The sequence below is a fragment of the Lutzomyia longipalpis genome, chromosome 3 (assembly GCF_024334085.1).
Source record: "Lutzomyia longipalpis isolate SR_M1_2022 chromosome 3, ASM2433408v1".
In the NCBI taxonomy this organism is placed as follows: Eukaryota; Metazoa; Arthropoda; class Insecta; order Diptera; family Psychodidae; genus Lutzomyia; species Lutzomyia longipalpis.
In genome coordinates this window covers 16,098,475-16,116,665 of record NC_074709.1, presented here as the reverse complement: position 1 = coordinate 16,116,665, position 18,191 = coordinate 16,098,475, and the positions used below count along the sequence as shown (strand labels likewise).

The 18,191-nt window shown below is 35.9% G+C and overlaps 1 protein-coding gene across 4 annotated transcripts; it reads right to left on the bottom strand.

Annotated features, from left to right (window-relative positions):
• Nucleotides 1–159: 159 nt before the first annotated feature.
• Nucleotides 160–17,887, bottom strand: LOC129793338 (nucleosome-remodeling factor subunit NURF301). Of its 4 annotated transcripts, none has more exons than XM_055833227.1 (16): nucleotides 17,397–17,887; nucleotides 16,488–17,072; nucleotides 11,451–15,508; nucleotides 10,990–11,255; nucleotides 10,630–10,874; nucleotides 9,937–10,161; nucleotides 8,486–9,832; nucleotides 8,207–8,343; nucleotides 3,886–4,132; nucleotides 2,720–3,216; nucleotides 2,388–2,584; nucleotides 2,089–2,316; nucleotides 1,838–2,005; nucleotides 1,564–1,759; nucleotides 1,172–1,256; nucleotides 160–1,105 (listed from the first exon to the last, which is right to left on the bottom strand). In XM_055833227.1, the coding sequence occupies exons 2-16, from the start codon at nucleotides 16,777–16,779 to the stop codon at nucleotides 900–902; spliced, it is 8,394 nt and encodes a 2,797-aa protein (XP_055689202.1). In that variant the 5' UTR covers nucleotides 16,780–17,072; nucleotides 17,397–17,887; the 3' UTR covers nucleotides 160–899. The 4 variants fall into 4 exon arrangements, with proteins under 4 accessions (XP_055689202.1, XP_055689204.1, XP_055689203.1 ...); XM_055833229.1 differs by having other exon boundaries at nucleotides 2,388–2,563; XM_055833228.1 differs by having other exon boundaries at nucleotides 8,492–9,832.
• Between the last annotated feature and the right edge of the window lie 304 nt (nucleotides 17,888–18,191).

Sequence of the window (18,191 nt, the reverse complement as noted above, 5' to 3'; positions counted from 1 at the left end):
TTATTAAAATTCTATTAAAAAAAAACTTGGAAAAAACGAACATCTGGCTCTTTAATTGTTCACCAAGAAACACAAACCATGGAGTTCTCCAGTCCAACACCTACATTTTGCACACAAATACAAAAGAAAAATAAATTACGCTGCTAAAAAGAAAATATGTACTCTTGAATGCCATTTAATTTATTATCTCTGACAAATGTTTGGACAAAATCCTTCTTATATCATCACTAGCATTACTTATACGCAATAATTCTTCAAATTCAAACGAATTCATAAAATTCCTTACACAATTATTAATTATTATTCTTTTAATATTTCTCTTCATCCTTTTTTTTTTTAATATAATATATTCATTTATTTCAAAACTTATGCAACGTCTATCATCTAAAAAGTTTATTTTTCTTTTGTAATTTTTTTTTAAATTTCTTCTCACACAAATTCATTAAGAAAATGTACGAAAATTGTTGGTAAAATCCTAAAATAGTATCATCATCTCTTCTAATTCTATAGTTTAGAAATATCTCTATGAAGCATTTCATTTTTTTTTTAATCCATTGATTTGTTTTTCATTTTTTTTTTGTTAATAAAAAAGAGTAAAAGGAAATTTCTTCAAGGATTTGGGGAGATTTTTTTTATACATTAATTCTTTTCATTATTTTTTGTACCTCACTTACAAATCTACATCATATTACGTACTATTTCTGTTTTTTTTTTATGTTTGAAAATATTTCTATTTATAAATTTCTTTTTTTTTAGTAAAATTGCTCGTTTTTCTAGTATCCTTTTTCTTTTTTTTTTCAAAAGATTTACGGGGATTGTTATTATGAAGGGAAATTATTGGGATCCTTTTTTTTTTGCTTTCTTTTTGAAAAAAGTTGGGGCGTGATCTGTTCTTTTATCTACTGCCCTTTATCAACTAAATTCTCTCGAAAATATTTAATTTTCTGCACAAAAAATGCTTCCAAACTCTCAGCACATTTGTAGAATGGCGACTCCTTGGGATTGTAGTAGCGGCAATTGTCGAAGATTTTCGTCATGTCCGCAATAAATTGAGACAAGGTTGTATACCATTTGGTATCAATGCGCTCCTCCACTTTCACAAGATCTGTGAAAAAACGTTTTCCCAGAGCAATTAGTCACAAGTGCAAAAAAAAGTTTTAAGAAAACTTACCCATAGGATCTTTGATGACTTTGTAGTAGTCAGGAGCTTCTTGCGGATCTACAGGCTCCATAAAGGGCCACGCATTTTTATGTGTCTGCAATGAAAAGTCAAAAAATAAAATTCAGGACTTTCTATAGGAACTAAGTATGTTTAGGTATTAGATTTTACAAAAAGTGAAACTGATTACATTAAGAAGACTTAAATTCAGAAAAGAAGAAAGAAATTTTTAGATCCAAAAAACTTTTTATGAAGGAATTATCAAGCCTATAATTTTTGTAGGCTAAATTTTCTAGATCTTCAGATCTATAGACCTTTTCCGCTGAATTTCTCCATAAAGAAACTCATTATCAAACCAGAAGTTACAAAATGAATTTTCAAGAGAAAAATATTCGAAAACTCACCGTAATTTGCTTCATGAGCTTCTTCAGATTCTCAAATTCGGTCGTTGTGAGGGATTTCATATTGGCAAAATTGACAGAATTGTTCTTCGTACAATTGGGACAGATGTACTCATCAATGAATTCCGCTTCACTCTGCAGAATCCCAACGCATCTGCCGTGGAACCAATCCTGGCACTTATCACAGCAAATGTAGAATCTATTTATGAAGAATTAAATTGAAATAAAACTTCTTCTGTGACCACAAAAAAAATCTTTAAAAAAAAAAGAAACTTACTGTGATTCATCGTATGGCTGTTTGCAGAGGCAATAGAGCTCCTGAGTATCTCTTGCATGTTTGCATTCACTGCAGATGAATTCATTGAGCTTCTTTGAATCCTCCTCCGTGATCCCCACGCAATCACCGTGGAACCAATTGTTGCACAAATCACAGCCCACATAGAACCTGCAGAAAAAAACGTATCTCAATGATTTTTTTCTTCAAATTAATCTGAACAATCTGAAAGAAATCTTATTAAAAAAAATTACTTTGTGTCATCATAGGGCGTCCGGCAGATACAATAGAGTTTCTCCGTTTTCTTCTTTGACGATCCTGTATGCCCTGCCCCGTCTGCTGCCTTCTTTGATGTTGACTTCCGCGTACGTCCTGTTGTTCGCGTACCTTGTGCCTGATTTGGCGTATTTGATGATGTCGTGGCAGCAGATGTAGGAACAGGAGAAAGAGATTTCTTTGCAGCTGCAGCATTACCACCAGATCTGTAAGGAAGAAAAAAAATCCATCTAAATACACATTCTTGAAACTTACTTCTTATTTCCTCTCAATTTACCTCCTCTTGGACGTATTTGTCGTATTTGGCACAATTGTTGCTTTGACCTCTTCCTGTTTGCATCGCTCCTGATTAGCACGTGCCGCCAGCTCTTGTGCCAATTCCTTTTGAATCTCAATCTGCAAATCTTTCTCCAAGACAACACGCTTCTTCAGAATATCCTTTTTCAGTAGCTCCTTTTGACGGTATAGGCGAATCTGGAAGTTATGAGAGATAGCTTTTCAAAAAACTCCTACAAAACGCCTCCCTCTCTCTTTCTCTTTACGATTAAGAATCATTTTCCTGATCTCTGGTCTACCACAGAATTATCTACCTCTAAAGTTAAACCTCACCTGCATTTGCTGCTGTTGCTTTTTCTTTACTTCCAGTTCTCGCTTCGTCACCAATTCCCGTCGTTGCAGTGGTCGCGATTTATGGACACTCCCCGCTCGATCAGGAGACGTCGCAGCACCTTCCGATCGTGTCTTATTCTCACTGTTTAAGTGACTACGCAACTTTGACCCCACATACGGTGCTACTGGATGTCCCGTACTCATTGTCTCGGAGAATTTGCGTTCAGATGATGAACTCGATGTCCCCCCTGTAATCTTCGTGGGACGCCTCCTTGGGGTCTCTAGCACCCATTCCTCGTCGTCCTGCGACAAACTCGAACGTCGCTTCCGCCTTGGCGGCGGTGATGGTTCATCATCATACGGCGATGGTTCACGAATTGCATAACTTTGACCCGGCGTCTCGTGCTTCATCTGACGCTCTTGGTAGCGTTGTAAATTAAGGAGCTTCTCCTCAATTTCCGGATTGAGATTCTCCTGTTTCAGTGCATTTTTTATCGCTGTTTTTTTCGCAATTTGTTTAATTCGTCAAACGCGGAGTTTTGGTTTTTGTTTATTTAGAATTTAGAGAAAATTTGGGTGTTAAAGGAAATAAAAAAATAAGTAAATAAATTCAATTCATCAAGAAATAAAACTTGGGAGAAACAGCTGAAAAGTGCGAAGGGTTAAAAACTAAAGAATCCTCAAGTATATTTGGATTTCTTTTAAATGATTATGTGAAAATGTTTGAGTAGAATAAATAATTCTCCATTCTGATGATAATTTTAACACTTATTTGTAAGCTTCTATTGCTACGTTTGCTGCGTTTTATTTAATTGGAGGGGGGGGTCTGTGAAAAATTTAGGATTCCCAAATATTCTTTAATGCTCGTAGAAAATTTTAGGGCCCACTTACTTTATTTTAAAGCTCTTTAGAAACTGAATATTAAATTTTAGGGGTTTCAAAAAAAAAAAGTTTTAGAGTTTGTAAAGTCTTTGTAATCTCCATATGAAATTTGGTTACTAATATAACTTTCCGGAATTAATTTTTCAAATCTTAAGGTCTTAATTTAAATTGGAGTGTCTAAAATAATTTTTAGTCCTTTAGCTGTTTCCCCCGTTTTTTTTCTTTCTCTTTCAAAATTGAATGATTAAAGAAAAAGTGAGAAGAAATTGCGCGAAAACACTCACTTTGCTGTATATAATCGGGAGTAACGACGAAACCCCCATCATCGCCGGCATCTGTAGTGGATTGGCCCTCGGGATTTTCACTATCATTGACAAAATCGTCACCACCTTCCTGCTGTTCGGCTTTCTGTACTTTCCCCGTCAATACTTTCTGAATTATTCCCTTCTTCAAATCCGTATTTATGCCAGCCCCATTGACGACAATCTTTTGCACTTGGACACCCGACTTCAGCTGTACACCGGATGTGCTCTACAAATTTTTAGAGAAATTTCCTTGTTTTTTTTCTTGTCTTCTCAAAATCAATTAAAAATTTTCTCTTTTTTTAGCAAAATTCATCTCATTTTCTTTGAAAAAAAAAATCTTATTCTTTTTTTTTTAAATACTTTGTATCTGTATCTTTAGTTTTCTTTTAAACTCTGATCTAAAAAGAGTTAAACAATGAAGAACAAAAAAAAAAAGAAGAAAAACAACATGCTATTAAAAAATCACGAGGACCAATCCATTTAAAATGCCAGCAATTTCATTCTTTTATCAATATTCGTCTTTGCAACAAACGATGCCTTTTTTCCCGCACAAGAGAAAGCACGCGATTTTCTTTCAAATATATTTATCATATAAAGAGATAAAAAAGGAACCCAATTGTCAAGATAAAGCCAAGTTTATTATTATTTATTTATTATTGAGAAAGAATAAAAAGTAAACTAATTTGCCACAAAACAAACCATCCGGACAAAGACTTTTTTGTCATTTACAAATCTCTCAGTGTTCAAAAGAAATAATAATAAAAAAAAACAGTGAAATAATATACAAAAATAAATGCAAAAAAATACAGAAAACATTTTTTTTAAATATAAAGGAAAACTAGGTCCGTTTTTTTGCAACAAAGACTAAAAAACATTTCTTTTTAATTTTATATATTTTATTCAACCTATTTGGGTTTTTTCATTATTCTCGTCTCATCTAATTCATCATCCATTTTTTATAGCTCTCACTTGTTTGTTTAATTTTAACTTTTTAAATTTATTTACATGCAAGCATTTTAGAAGGATTGGCAGTTTTTTTCTTGTTCTTTATTATCTCTTCAAGAAGATTTTTTAAATTCAGTTTTTGTTTTTCAAAAATAAAAAAGAATACAAAATGTGTGCTTTATTGGATTATAAAAAAAAAACAAACAGAAAAAATACGAGAAACGCTTGAAAATTATGTAAATAAAACAATATTTTTTTCAATTATTATTATTTTAGAAAATAAAATCCAAAACACACACAAGCACACAAGTTTTGCAAAAAAAAGAACAAAAATTATCCAATAGGTATAGTTTTAAAAAAATAAAGTAATGCAATTCTGAGAAATTTTATTTTTCAAAGAAAATCTTTCAACTATTTTTTTTAATGTTTTAACTAAACTTTCTACGTTTCTTTATAAGAGGAATTTACTCATCTAAAAATTTCACTTGTATTTTGGGAATGTCTTAATTAAAATTTAGTTTCTAGAAACTTTCATCAACATTTTTAGCAATTTTTTTTTATTTTCACAATGAAATAGAGAAACGCAAACAAATAATAAAAACAAAACATCAACACAAAAAATATGAAGAAATAAAATAAATCTACACAATTCACTTGACCGAAAAAATTAAAAAATAAACACGAAAAAATAGAAAATAATTACTTTTTTAATTTATCTTTTAGCGACGTAATTAGGCTTTTAAGTTTTAAAAAATTATCTTTGTGAATATTTTTTTTTAATATTTCTTTTATCAGAGAAAATGAGATGATTTTTGATAAAAAAAACAAATATATTATTTTGACATAGGCGAAGGATAAAGCAGAAATAAAAAGATTTATAATAAAACAAAAAATAAATACACGGTGTTAAGTAAAAAAAAAATAATGCAAGATGAAATAGAGAATGTTGTTACCTATAAAAATGATATTATTTTATGCTAGACACATTAAAAATATTGTTTTCTTTTGTTCTTGTTCCATAAATTAGGAAAAGATTTTTTTTTGAGAAAAGCTTTCGCCAAAAATGCCGTCCCTTCATAAAATTCTCACAATTTTACAATTTTCTTTTTGTTTTTGTTTTTAAATAATAATTATTTTTTATACGTCTATTATACTTTTTTTTATTTCTAATAATTTCTATCTTCTCATCTATCTCGATACACAAATGTTTTGTCTTAATTATTTCTTCTTTTTTTTTTTTAAATAAATAACCTAATTTTTTTCAATTTGCATAGTAGATAAATAATTGTTTTTTTTTTATTTTACCGTGCAAACTACATTTTATTTCATCGTTCTTATTCCAATCTTTTTTCTTATTAATTTTACTTTTTATTTAATTCCTTTAATTTCTGCTGCTGCACATGCCGCACAATCTAATCTTTTATATTATTCTTTGATTAAATTCTTTCATTCAGCTGAAGTTATTTTTTAAGTAATTATAAAATTATTGATTTAAAAAAAATTGTAGTCATTTACATTTTTTTAAACCTCAAATCAAATTGATAATTTTAATTCATTGCAAGGAGTTTATTCATTTATAGGCTCATCAATAAAAAATATTAGAAAGGAATGAGAATAGTTAAAAGTATCGTTAAAATTCAAGAGAAACCAAATAGATTTTCCAACGCTGAAATCCTCTGGAAAACTACGAGTTGAGCTCCAAAGTGAATAAACAATTTAATTTTTTGAATTGTCTTTCTATTAAATTAAGAAAAAAAAAGAAAAGAAAATTGAAACATTGTTCGAGCGAAACACAATAATTGGCCAATTTTTCGATAATTTCACCAAAGTTTTTGTTAAAGTCTTCTTATTAAATTTAAAATGTTAATTGTCGCGTCTTTTTCTCTGCAGTTCTTTTAGTTCTCTCTTCTCCAAAAATAAAATTGTTATTTTAACCTCGCTTCATCCATTATCCTGTCATGACTACAATATCACATTTTTGGCATTTTAAGTCTTTGCAAAATACTTACAAATTCGCTCCCCATTGTGTGATGTATTTTTTTAATTATAATATTTTTTTATTGTTTCTTAAAAAATTTAAAGTGATATTCCTGATTTATTATTTAACATTTTCTCTTGAAGATTTTTTTTAATGCCGTTGAATTTTCTTTATTATACTACATAAACTCATATTTACGAAACTAAAAGAAAAATAAATTAAACGTTAAAAGTAATATTTTTCATAGCTATTGTGGTGGACACATTTATGTAAAAAAAAAGAGATTTCTTATATGAATTTATATTTAAAAACAATTTCTAATTTTGACAATTTTATTTAATTTTTTTCCTTTTTGGTTCAAATGTAAAAAGTACCACAATAATGTTTCTTTTTAATGAACTTTGATTTTATTTTAAGGACACAATCTAATTTGAAATATTTTCATGTTTTTATACAATTATGTTGTAAATTTCTTAAATTATGTATATTAAAAAAATAACGAAACTTTTATAATTTTTTTTTCTGAAATCTCTGTCGATTTTCTAAAGTAAAATTATTGCACGTTTCTCTAACTAATTCGTGGTTTATTTAACAAATTTTACTTTATTTATTATAAAAATTTCGTTATAATATTGACTTTTTTATTTCTTTTTTGACCTACACACAATTTTTTTAATAGAATTTAGAATAATATATGTATGCAATTTTTTTTTTGAAAGAAATCAGTTTCATTCATTTTTTCTACAATATTTTTTTTAAGATTTCATCGTCATAAAAATATTTTGTTTTATACTTAAATTGCAAAAATAAATTACAAATTAAATATTTAAAACAATAAAAAAATACAAAAGACAAAGGAAATCTGTTAGAAATTATAAAAATTGCAAAAAGATATTTTTTATAAAGATAAAAATGACGAAACACATTATTTATGAAAAAAATTGGTGATGACATCTTACAATTTTTTTTTAAGCTTTTGATCTTTATCTACATTCAATTTTTCATTCTTCTTACGAAACTTACGAGGGAATATTTATATAATTTCTTTTTTTTATAAATGATATAAAATACTAAAACGAAAAATATATAGAAGGGAATGCCACAAAATGCTCGAGGAAATTCATTTTCTTCCGAATTACTTTTCTTTTTAATCTATAAACTTCTTCTTAATTTCTTTTCATAAGCAGAGAAGTTTTGCTTTGTTTAGGAAACGACACCAATGTATATTTTCTTTTCCTCGTCTTAATATTTCTTTTTTGCTTCTCTCAAGTAACGTGAATTGGGTGTGGGGGTGGTAGGTAGGACAAGGGACCTTATAATGTGATAAATATATAATACGCCTATAATGCTTAAATTTTGTTTGTTCTAAACACTTACTTGGTGTTGCGACGAAATGTCTGCCTTATTCTGTACCGGTGCCAACGGGGGTGGCTGAGCATGTTGTGTGGCTGGTTGAACGGCAAGATAGATCTTTGTTGGTCCTAGAACACCCTGTTTCCCACTTGATTCTTGAGCTGCAATTAAATTGAAATGAGAAATAGATCAAAAAGAGTTTTTCTTTTATCTAAAAAAAAACTTAGGAATCTTTTCAATTTCTTCTTTCAAGACTCTCAAACAATAGAAAAAAGCTAGAATAAGTTAAAAAAATGGAAGTACCTCTACCTTTGAGAAGCTGCTGCTTAACTTGTTGCTGCACAAGAGATAGTTGCTGCGGCGTAAAGTCGTTGTTGGCCAATCCCTGGAGAACAATCCGTGGACCAGCTGGTGTTTGAATAACTTGCGCCGTAACACATTTAATCACCGTCCCCGGTGGTTGTCCCTTTAACAGTGAATGCTCAATACTTGGTGACACAATACCCGAACTCTGACCACTGGACGTAGCAGCAGGAGTTTGCGGGGAAATGGGAGCAGCAACCTTCTGTGGCGTAGTTGGTGGTGATACAACTTGCTGAACAGTCGGTAAAACCTGCTGCTGTTGTTGTTGTTGCGGCGTTCCCGCGGTATTGGAGACAACAACTTGTGCTGTGGATGTGGCAGCATCATGAGGTTTCACATGTGCCACAATTTGGGCTTGATTATTCGCCAATGGACGCAGTAGCACCTGTTGCCCATTGATGGTGGCCAGTTGAAGCTTCCCACTGGCAAATTGTTGTGCCAAATTGGAATTTTGAATAACAATTTGCTGCTGTTGCTGCGGCGTCGCCAAAACAGCCGTTGGTGGCGATGTTGCCGTAACTGTGGGTGTTGCTGCAGCAAGAACAGGTTGTTGCTGTTGCGTTGGCGATGCCGGCACTTGTGTTGTTGTTTGCAACTGTAGCTGTACCTGCTGCGTACCCTGAGACGTGACAATTCGCTGTCCAGGATTGAGGAGAATCCTCTGACCACCAACAATGATCTGCTGCTGCGCACCCCCAATCACCTGCTGCACTTTGCCCTGATTAATCACAATGTGCTGCTGCTGCTGTGGCTGTTGCACCGTTTGCGTTTGCGGTGATTGCTGCACAATTATCTGTTGCCCAGGTGTTCCTGGTTGTGCAGCTATTTGCTGCCCCGCTGGCGTTATAAGGATCCTCTGACCACCTTGCCCCTGACTCAGTACCAACTTCTGCCCACCCGTCTGTGAGAGAAGTTGCTGCAAATTCGACGATGTCACAATCTTCTGTTGTTGCTGCTGCTGCGTTGCCTGTTGCACCGTTGACGTACTACTCACAATTTGTCCCGTACTCGTAATTATCTTCTGCACTGTACTCGCTTGTGTTGCAACCGGAATCACTTGCTTCACAACACTTCCCTGAGTCAAGAGCTGATTACTCGTCACTTGAATCTTCTGCCCAATTGGTTTTGTTGTTCCCGCCACCGTGGCGACTGCTTTTGACGCCACCGCCACCTTAGGGGCCACCTGATGACGTGTAATTGTCGACGAAGAACCAGAAGCTCCTGAACTTTGTTGCAGTGCTTTTGCAATTAGTGTCTTTGACTTGTTGGCTGTGGCATTGTTGGAAACTGTTTTGGAGGTTTAGAAAATTTATTTTATTTTTAAATCAAATTAACAATCTCTCTTTCAATTTCAATAGAGATGTGGATTATTAATTTTTCAGAAGACTCACCGGGACTGCTGATAACTTGAATCTTCCCATCGGGTAATTGATAGAGCTGCTGACCAGGTTGAAGCCCTTTAACGCACACCTTTCCGTCTGGTGTACGAATAATTTGAACTTTCTGCGTTTCTGGTTGCTTCACAATTTGCTGCTGAATAATCTTTGTCGTACCATCGGGTTGTTTTACAAGAATATTGCGACTCTTTATCACACGTCCCGATGAAACTGTTCCACCTAAAAATTTTATTTATATTTTACAATTAGGTAGGTACATAAAAAAGAATTCACTTTTTTTTAAGCATGTTTCTAATGCTGTAAAAAAATAAAATCCTTCAAAGAAAATAAAATTCAATAAAGCTCCTTCCTTTTTATGCTTGAAACTCTTGCATTTAAGACATTTCTTTCTTTTTTCTCATAATTTTGGGTAGCTACCTTGATTCTTTGATGTCTCATCATCCACTTTAGTTTTGTTTGCTTGTAAATCAAACACGAAATTTATTCTTTCCTCCCTTTTCTTCTTTTTTTATCATTTAAATAAGAAAAGAAAAAGCTTTTTAAGATTCCCCTTTCCCGGAAAATTAAACGACCCAACATAAGTCCGTTTTTTGTTCAAACTTTTAGAGACATCTCACAAAGTATAAAAAAAATGGGGAATAAATACTTAATTGAAGATGTTAAAAAAAAAGGACTGACTCTTCTTACCTTGAGTCTTGAGCTCCATTGCTCGTTTTTGGTTGTGTGCCGCACGTTGTATACGCAATTGCTCCTCCATTTTTGCCTTAATCTCCTCCGGTGTTGCATTGCTACTCACAATAATTGTCTTTGTACCACCACTACTCGTCGATGATGTATTACTGCTGCTCTGCTGAATGTCCATTTGTCGTGCAGGTGGCAATTTACCCGTTGATTGACGCGTTACTGGCAATGATGCATTTGCCTTTTCTTGCCTACAAAAATCACCCCCACAATTCACAAAAAAAATCATTTTTAGTAAAAGAAAAAGGAATTTGATTGTCTGAAGAAGAACAAGAAAATTTAAATAAAAAAAAAAAGTCCTTTTACCTCTCCCCATACTGCTTAATTTCCCATAATTCCAACTTCTCCTCATCCACCCATTCCTCTGTGACTTGTGGTTCCGTCTGTTGGGGTGATTCAGCCCTCTTGCGCTTCCTCAAACCCGACCGTATTGACGTTACTTCACGCACTGCTTTTGGCAATTCAAGCGGAATAACCACCTTCCGTCGCAAATACTGCGTTCTCTCCATAAATTTCCCCAAATACCGATGTTTCAGCAATTCAAGGGACATTATCTCAGTTTCCGTGGTTATCTACAAATAGCAAATAACAGCAGCAACAAGACAATATACATTAGTTCTTTTTCATTGAATTTCTTTAATCTTCAATCTAGTCAAGACTTTTAAAGTTTTTTTTTATTAATTGAAAAGAAAATTAATTTTGGTTTTCTATTATTTTTTTTTCAAAATCATTTAAAAAAAAAATAAATAAATAAAGAGAAAACATACCTGATGTTTCCCATCAGTTGTAGGTGGTTTGGCAATCATATCATCCCAACGGAGTGATGTCCACATGATACGTAACTGCAAAGCCACCGCACTCAGGGTTTTAACATTCATTGTTCGATAGATCCAGCAAGTGCGGAAGAGTGGCCTTGAGCACGGATAGGGCCATACTGAGGTATTATTCTTGGAAATTTGATGGAACCCAGCAACGGGATTGCGTCCACCACTTCGTGCTAACTTAATCAGTTCATGCTTCGATAGCACCAAAATTGATCGTGTTCCCTTCTTTGTGAGGAAATTCCCCGTGACGGGATACTTGATTGCTGCTGGTTTGGGTTTTGTCTTTGTCTCGGGAACTTCTGCAACATGTCGCTTGAGGTAGATACGTCCTCTGGCTGATTTTGTCGTGTAGACACGTTCAACGCCATTTGGCCCGTATTCCTTCTCAACTTTACTAACTTCCTCCTTCTTTACGGTCTTCGTTGTGGCGAATCGTCGATTATGATGCTCAACATATTGGGTCTTCCCACTCACGGAGTTGACGGTGTTGGTTGTTACACTACGGACACCCTCTTGATTCTCAACTGTTTGCGTCTTAACCGTTGATTCAGCCTGATAACTCGCAAGATTCCCATCAATGTACTTTGTTGTGGTCTTTGTTGATGTTGTGGTTGTTGTTGTTGTGATATTACGACTTATGCGCGGTGGACGACCACGTGCTGGACGACGTGGTGTACATTCGACATCCTTCTCACCAGCACTTCCGGATTTTTCATCTTCTTTTGACGTTGTAGCATCGGTGGAATTGGAATTTTGATCACTTTCCTCCTCAACTTTGGGTTTCTTTGCTGCGGATTCTCCATTCTCCGCTGTGTCTGATGCATTTGTTCCTTTAGCGTCTTCTCCCTGCGATGGACCATCTACATCCATTTTTTCTTCCTTCTTTTTTGCTGCCTCTTCATCTTTGACGTCTTCCTGCTTGACAGGTTGTGGTGGTTCATCGGGAATTGGTTGATTGATACATTCCTCAACAGCTTCAGCGTCATACTCAATGATTGTCTTTACAGCACTTTCGAGGGATTTTTTAATCATTGTCTGATAATCTTCCTCTTCGAAGCTCTCATCAAATTTCCCCTCAGTCAATTTCTGTTCGAGAATTGAGGACTTCTTCCCACCTACACCGCAGGAATTCCCTTGAACACGTTTCGTCAAAGCAAGAAGCTCTCGTCGTACGCGATCCTTTTGCATACACATTGGGGAGAAGCATGAATTGGGTTTTGTGAGGACAACATTGGAAGTATTATTGCAATCCTGGCCGTAGCATTTGAAGATTTTTGCAGCACGATTCATTTGACCATAGAGTGTACGTACTGTATCAATTCTCTTGGTTAAACTATTCAACACATCCGATCCTGCCTTCTGAACGACATTATTTTCACGCTTTACAATCCCCAAATCTGGGACAATTCCCAATTGTTTTGTTGTTGAAATTGTATGTTTGGGGATATTGGGGGATGTTTCAATGTCCATGTCTGTTCCCTTTGCACGTGTCATTGCACGCTCTTCATTGTCATGCAATTGAATACGTCGCTGAAGTAGATCATCTAGGGAGGATTTCTTTGCACGTTTCGGGTAGAGAAGACGTCCAGTTGACGTGAGGGCTTTTGAGACGTCAATTGTGTTGAAATTCCCAACATTTGGAAGGACTTTTGCACCCTGAAGTTCCTCGGGAATGCACGAATTGAGGGGATTTGACAAATCCGTATTACACAGGAAGGTATTTGCTTTAGGTTCAAGCTCCAATACATTCTCACTTCCATCTGCCATTTGAATGTGCGTCATGACTTTCTGTGGTGGGATACGATCCCTTCCCACGGTGTCATAGCACCTCTGACGACGACTGTAGGACATCCAAATCCAACTCCATTGCCCATGAATACGATATTCCTCACCTTTTTGCTTCCAAACTTGATGTTTCAACCCAAGGGAGTATTTGACAAAATTATACGTCATCCTATTGCGTTCTTCCTCATCGGCCATCTCACGCTTTTCACGCTTCTCCAACTTTTTCTTCTCCTCACGCTCCCCAGATGTAATGCGATAGAGCTTAAGGTGCCCAAGTTGTTCGTGCCAAACATTCGCAAAGATACAATTCTTCATGCAAGCCTGTAGGACAATGAGAGCACGTGAAAATTCCACGGGATGATTGCAATTTGCCACAGATGAAACCCATGTCTTTCGTATATTTATCCAATTTGGATGTAAATACGGCGCTGAAATATTCTGCTCGAGCGCCAGGAATGTTGCCCGTAGTGTTGTTACAATATTTATCTGTGTCGCACTTACAGCTCCGATCCATTTGAACTCGGATGCCTGTGTCAGGGAGAATTTGTGCGAAAGATGCCTCTTCTTGTCACGCTCCTCATTGCGCTGGGGCTTATTCAGGGCATTGATATTTGTTGTGAATTGATTAACATACGTCCTGAAGGAATTCTCCATGCCGAGCTTAAAGTAGAGTGTCCCAGAGGCAATTTGACTGAGACGATGGCGTGTAACGCGGCTTGTATCCATCAGGGGATCATCTGCACCATTTTTCCCATTCTTTACATCCGTGGTTGTAGCTGGTGTGGCTGTTTTTGATCTTGTTACCATATTCTTCTGTGGCATCACTACCTTTCCACTGGCTCCATTATTATTCGTGCATTCCCCATCGACGTCCATATCTGTGGAATTCGTGTTCTCATTCTCTTCCTTTTTCTCCTCATCCGCTGCAGAAGTCTTGTCCGTATCCTCACCACCACCACCACCATTCTCCTGATTCTCCTCCTTCAGTTGCTTCTCAATGGTTGCATTCTCAATCTCAAGGTAAGATTTCTTTCCACCCTTATGTTGATTTGTCAATGTTTCCGTGATGGTCATCTGCCGAAGAATTTCATCACGCAGCTCATTCAATTCATGGCACAGTGAAGTCTCAAATTCCCCCTCATCCAACTTTGACATAACCCTTTCAAATTGTTTCGTCGTACTGTAGTACCACACTTCAGTACCTTCCTCATTCTCCACAAACAGCCTCCGTGCAATAAACCAATACTTTCGCCCATGCCGATCAAAACCTAAATGCTCCTGCCGACAGAGAATCCCCTGCTTCTCCTGCGAAGACACACAATCCATCACTCCGGATATTTTATGTGTCTTACAAATGCTACATTGCCAATCTTCCGTGGGTACATCCACAAGAGGTGGATCAACGCATTCCAAGTGAAAAACAGCCGGACATGTTTCACAACACAGCAAATCCCCCAAGCGATGACAAATGCGACAGTGATCGTCATAGTGAATGGGACCCTCTTGGAGCATATCATCACGCACGGGTGTTGTAATGAGAAATTGATCAACGAGAAATTGTAGCACCATGAGACGATCGTCGACACTACAAAATGGATATTCCTTCGTCGTGAGAATATTCAGCACATTCCTATCGAAATTCCCATCACTCTCCAAGTATTTCCGCAAAATCTCCGGCCATGTGAATGTGTCCATTAAATAGATGGAAATATTGACGCTGTCCTTCTGATCGAGTGGCCCAAAATGCGTTGCTTGACTATCTTCCTCACGGAAGATTGCTTTGAGTAGCATCATGTGAATCTCAGCAAGAAGATTACTCTGCTCCTCACACATGAGTGCCGCACAAAAGTCCTCAATTCGGAATGGGGACAAACGCACGAGATTCCTAAAGCGTCGCATCACTTCGTATATTGATGCCACTTTCAGTGCATAGTGCTGTGGTATGAGTAGATCATCCGACGTTGGTGGCAGCTCCAGTGCTGGTAGCTCTCGTGCCTGCAACCACAGCGGTTCAGGACTTGGTGGTCGTGGCCCCCGGCGGACGTGATTGCTATTTGTGCTGTAGCTACTCAGGGAGAAATCACTATCGCTCTCATGATCAACATCATCGAGACTATCTGTCTCTGAGCGTGACATCAATAGGGGATCATCATCGGCATCACTCTTATCCGTTGAATCACCAAAATCCGATCCGTAGTGGTATTCAGATTCATATCCTGTAAACAAAATTGGTTAATATCCACAACACATGTGTAAATAATAATATAAGGACAGGCCTTGTTGTTTTTTTTTGTATGTGTGAATTAAAAGACGATTATTTTTATTTTTTCTTTATTTATTTTTATTTTTCTAGCAAAATGTTAAAATTGAAATAAAACGATTTAAAAGAAAACATTTTCATAACAAAATTAAAAAAAATGCAGTGTGATACATTTAGAATGCACAATAGTTTGAAATAAGAAACTAAAGGGTTTAAATAATATTTTTCCCTGTTTAAAATAAAAATAACATAATTTCAAAGCCAAATAGGGCCTGAATTGTCTTTTTTATGGTTTTAATCCATAAATAATGTTTACAAAAATACAAAAACCTATAGAGTCCTAATTTATTCCTTTAAGATACGCTATCAATCTAGCGAGTTGATTGAAATAATAATAATTTTTATGGGTTTCTTTGAGCTCAAAAAAAAACATTTTTGTCAAAAAATCCCAACTCAAAAATTTTCAGTTTTTCATCCTTTCGGATCCTGTGAATTCTTGGGGATGTTCTTTTGTGGTCATAAAATGATAAGAGATTGTAAAGACATAGTCTTGTATGTACTAATTTGGACTCAATATTCATAAAATAACTATACAAAATGAAACATTTTCAAAATCAAGCTTTCGGTCAGCGTATGACCCAATGGACCTTAAAGGGTGAAAATATCTTTGGTACAAAATATGTTAGAGCTTAAACTTTTAATTTTTTTAATCTGAAGAAATTCTCATGCAAATTATTTTCTTTGATTGAACAAATTTTCAAGGAATGTAACGTATTGCATTTCAATAAACAAAAAAAAGCACAAACGGTACGTTATAATGACTCTGCAAAAAAAACGAATCAATTGCGAGGGATTTTTTGTGGAATGCAATATAATACTAAAAACATTTTTTCTCTCAAAACTTTTTAGTTTTTCAGAAAAGGAGGAAAACTTACCTTTTCGTGGGTAGGCAGATGACGCTGAACTTGGACCACGCTTCCCTGAATTTCCTCCACCACGGCTACGACGTGTTTTCGAAGAAGACGCCCTAAAGGCGCTCCTGCGACTTCCATCGCTACCCTGAGGTGATGATGCCCTCGAAGCGGATGGGGTGCTCATCTGTGAGTCTGAACCTTTGTTTAGCAGATATTTGGGCTTCTTCATGAGGTGATATTGAAATTTTGACTGCCTCTCAACCACGGGGGTTTTGGGTGGGCGTCCCCGGCGTTTTCCACCCCTCCCCGACATTTTCAAAAAAGTTTTTTTTTAATTAATTCACACGTTTTTTTTTATGTTACAAACTTCCCGGCGTAGCCTCAGAACGCGCGGGTGGGAAAAGGTAAATATTTTGGTGAAAAATTTCTCAGAATCTCCACCAAACTGTCACTTTTTCACTGTCAGTGTCACTTTTTTTTGAATGGAGTTTGTTTATATTCTCACTGTGGATAATTAACATGTGGACCATGGGAAGCTCTCTCCTGCTCAGGCCCGGCAGCCTCAGCTTCGTGCAAAAGATGCTACTTTTTCACCCGCTCGGTGTTCTGAAAATAAAATGGGAAGGTAGTTAGTGACATTTGTGGGGGCTCAATATGCATTTGAGGTGCCCCCTGTGAATTCCCGTGGTATTTTGGGGCTGCAAAACCACAAACAATGCCGTACGGTGGTTTCCAGCGAAAAAGCTTGCGCACGAACTCTCCCTGGGTCGTCCCAGTTTTCACAGCATTTTGCTGTGGCTTCTGTGGAATTTCTTTTGTTTCTAACGAGTGGAAAAAATCCCGAAAAGTCCCCCCTAGCGCCCCCATAGGACATCCAAAGCACCACCACGGGGATTCCTGGGGAAATTTGCACATTTTTAAAACACCTACTTTCCACAGTGGCCACCAATCAATGGAGCAAAGTGATGAATTTCATCACAATCGAATTTTCTCCTTTACACACAGCCCACATCTAACGCAGTCACTGCAAATGCCCCCCTCTGGCACAAACATCACATTTTCGCGCAGTTTTCCGCACAAAATGTCACCAGGGAGCTGTTTGGGGATGCCCCGGGGCCGTCAATGTTTGCCGGAAAATGCACCCAAAAGTCTAAAATGGTTTTTCAAAAATGGATGGAAAAAAAGGTCGCACTTTTTTTCATCACTTGGACGCGAAGAAAATGCCCGCTTTTTCACATCCTAGCATACCCTCGTGCGAAAACCACTGTCCCCATGCACCCCACAGGGTCTCCAATGATTTCAATTGTGCACAATTTTTTGGAAAACACAAGCACTTTGATTGCTTTTTCTCAACTTTTTTACTGAGAGACGCGAACAATTTTTCGGATTTTGCAAATGGCGGACAGTGAAGAACTTACACCACCTTGAAGTTCTACGATGACGGAGCTTTTAATTCCATTCAAATTAACCGTTTGTACACATACAACACATACAAGTACGAACGAAATGTCATAGAAGAGGAAAATGAAGAAATAGTGTCTATTTGTTACAAAGTTTTTAGAATTACACTGTGACAATTGAGAAAAGAGCGAAAAAATCTTTGTAATAAAAAGTTTATGGACAAATACGACAAAGAATATGTAACTATTCCGAATTTTACCTAGTAAAATTCATCTAATTACAAAAACTCTTGAAATTCAAGAAAACCGAGGGAAAGATTTTTTT

Coding starts and splice junctions, on each gene's coding strand:
- LOC129793338 (XM_055833227.1), bottom strand. CDS start 16,779: ATGTCGGGGAGGGGTGGAAAACGCCGGGGACGCCCACCCAAAACCCCC. Junction 11,256..11,450: donor CAACTGATGGGAAACATCAG/GTATGTTTTCTC, acceptor TGCTATTTGTAG/ATAACCACGGAAACTGAGAT. Junction 3,217..3,885: donor TCCCGATTATATACAGCAAA/GTGAGTGTTTTC, acceptor CGAAAAAAACAG/CGATAAAAAATGCACTGAAA.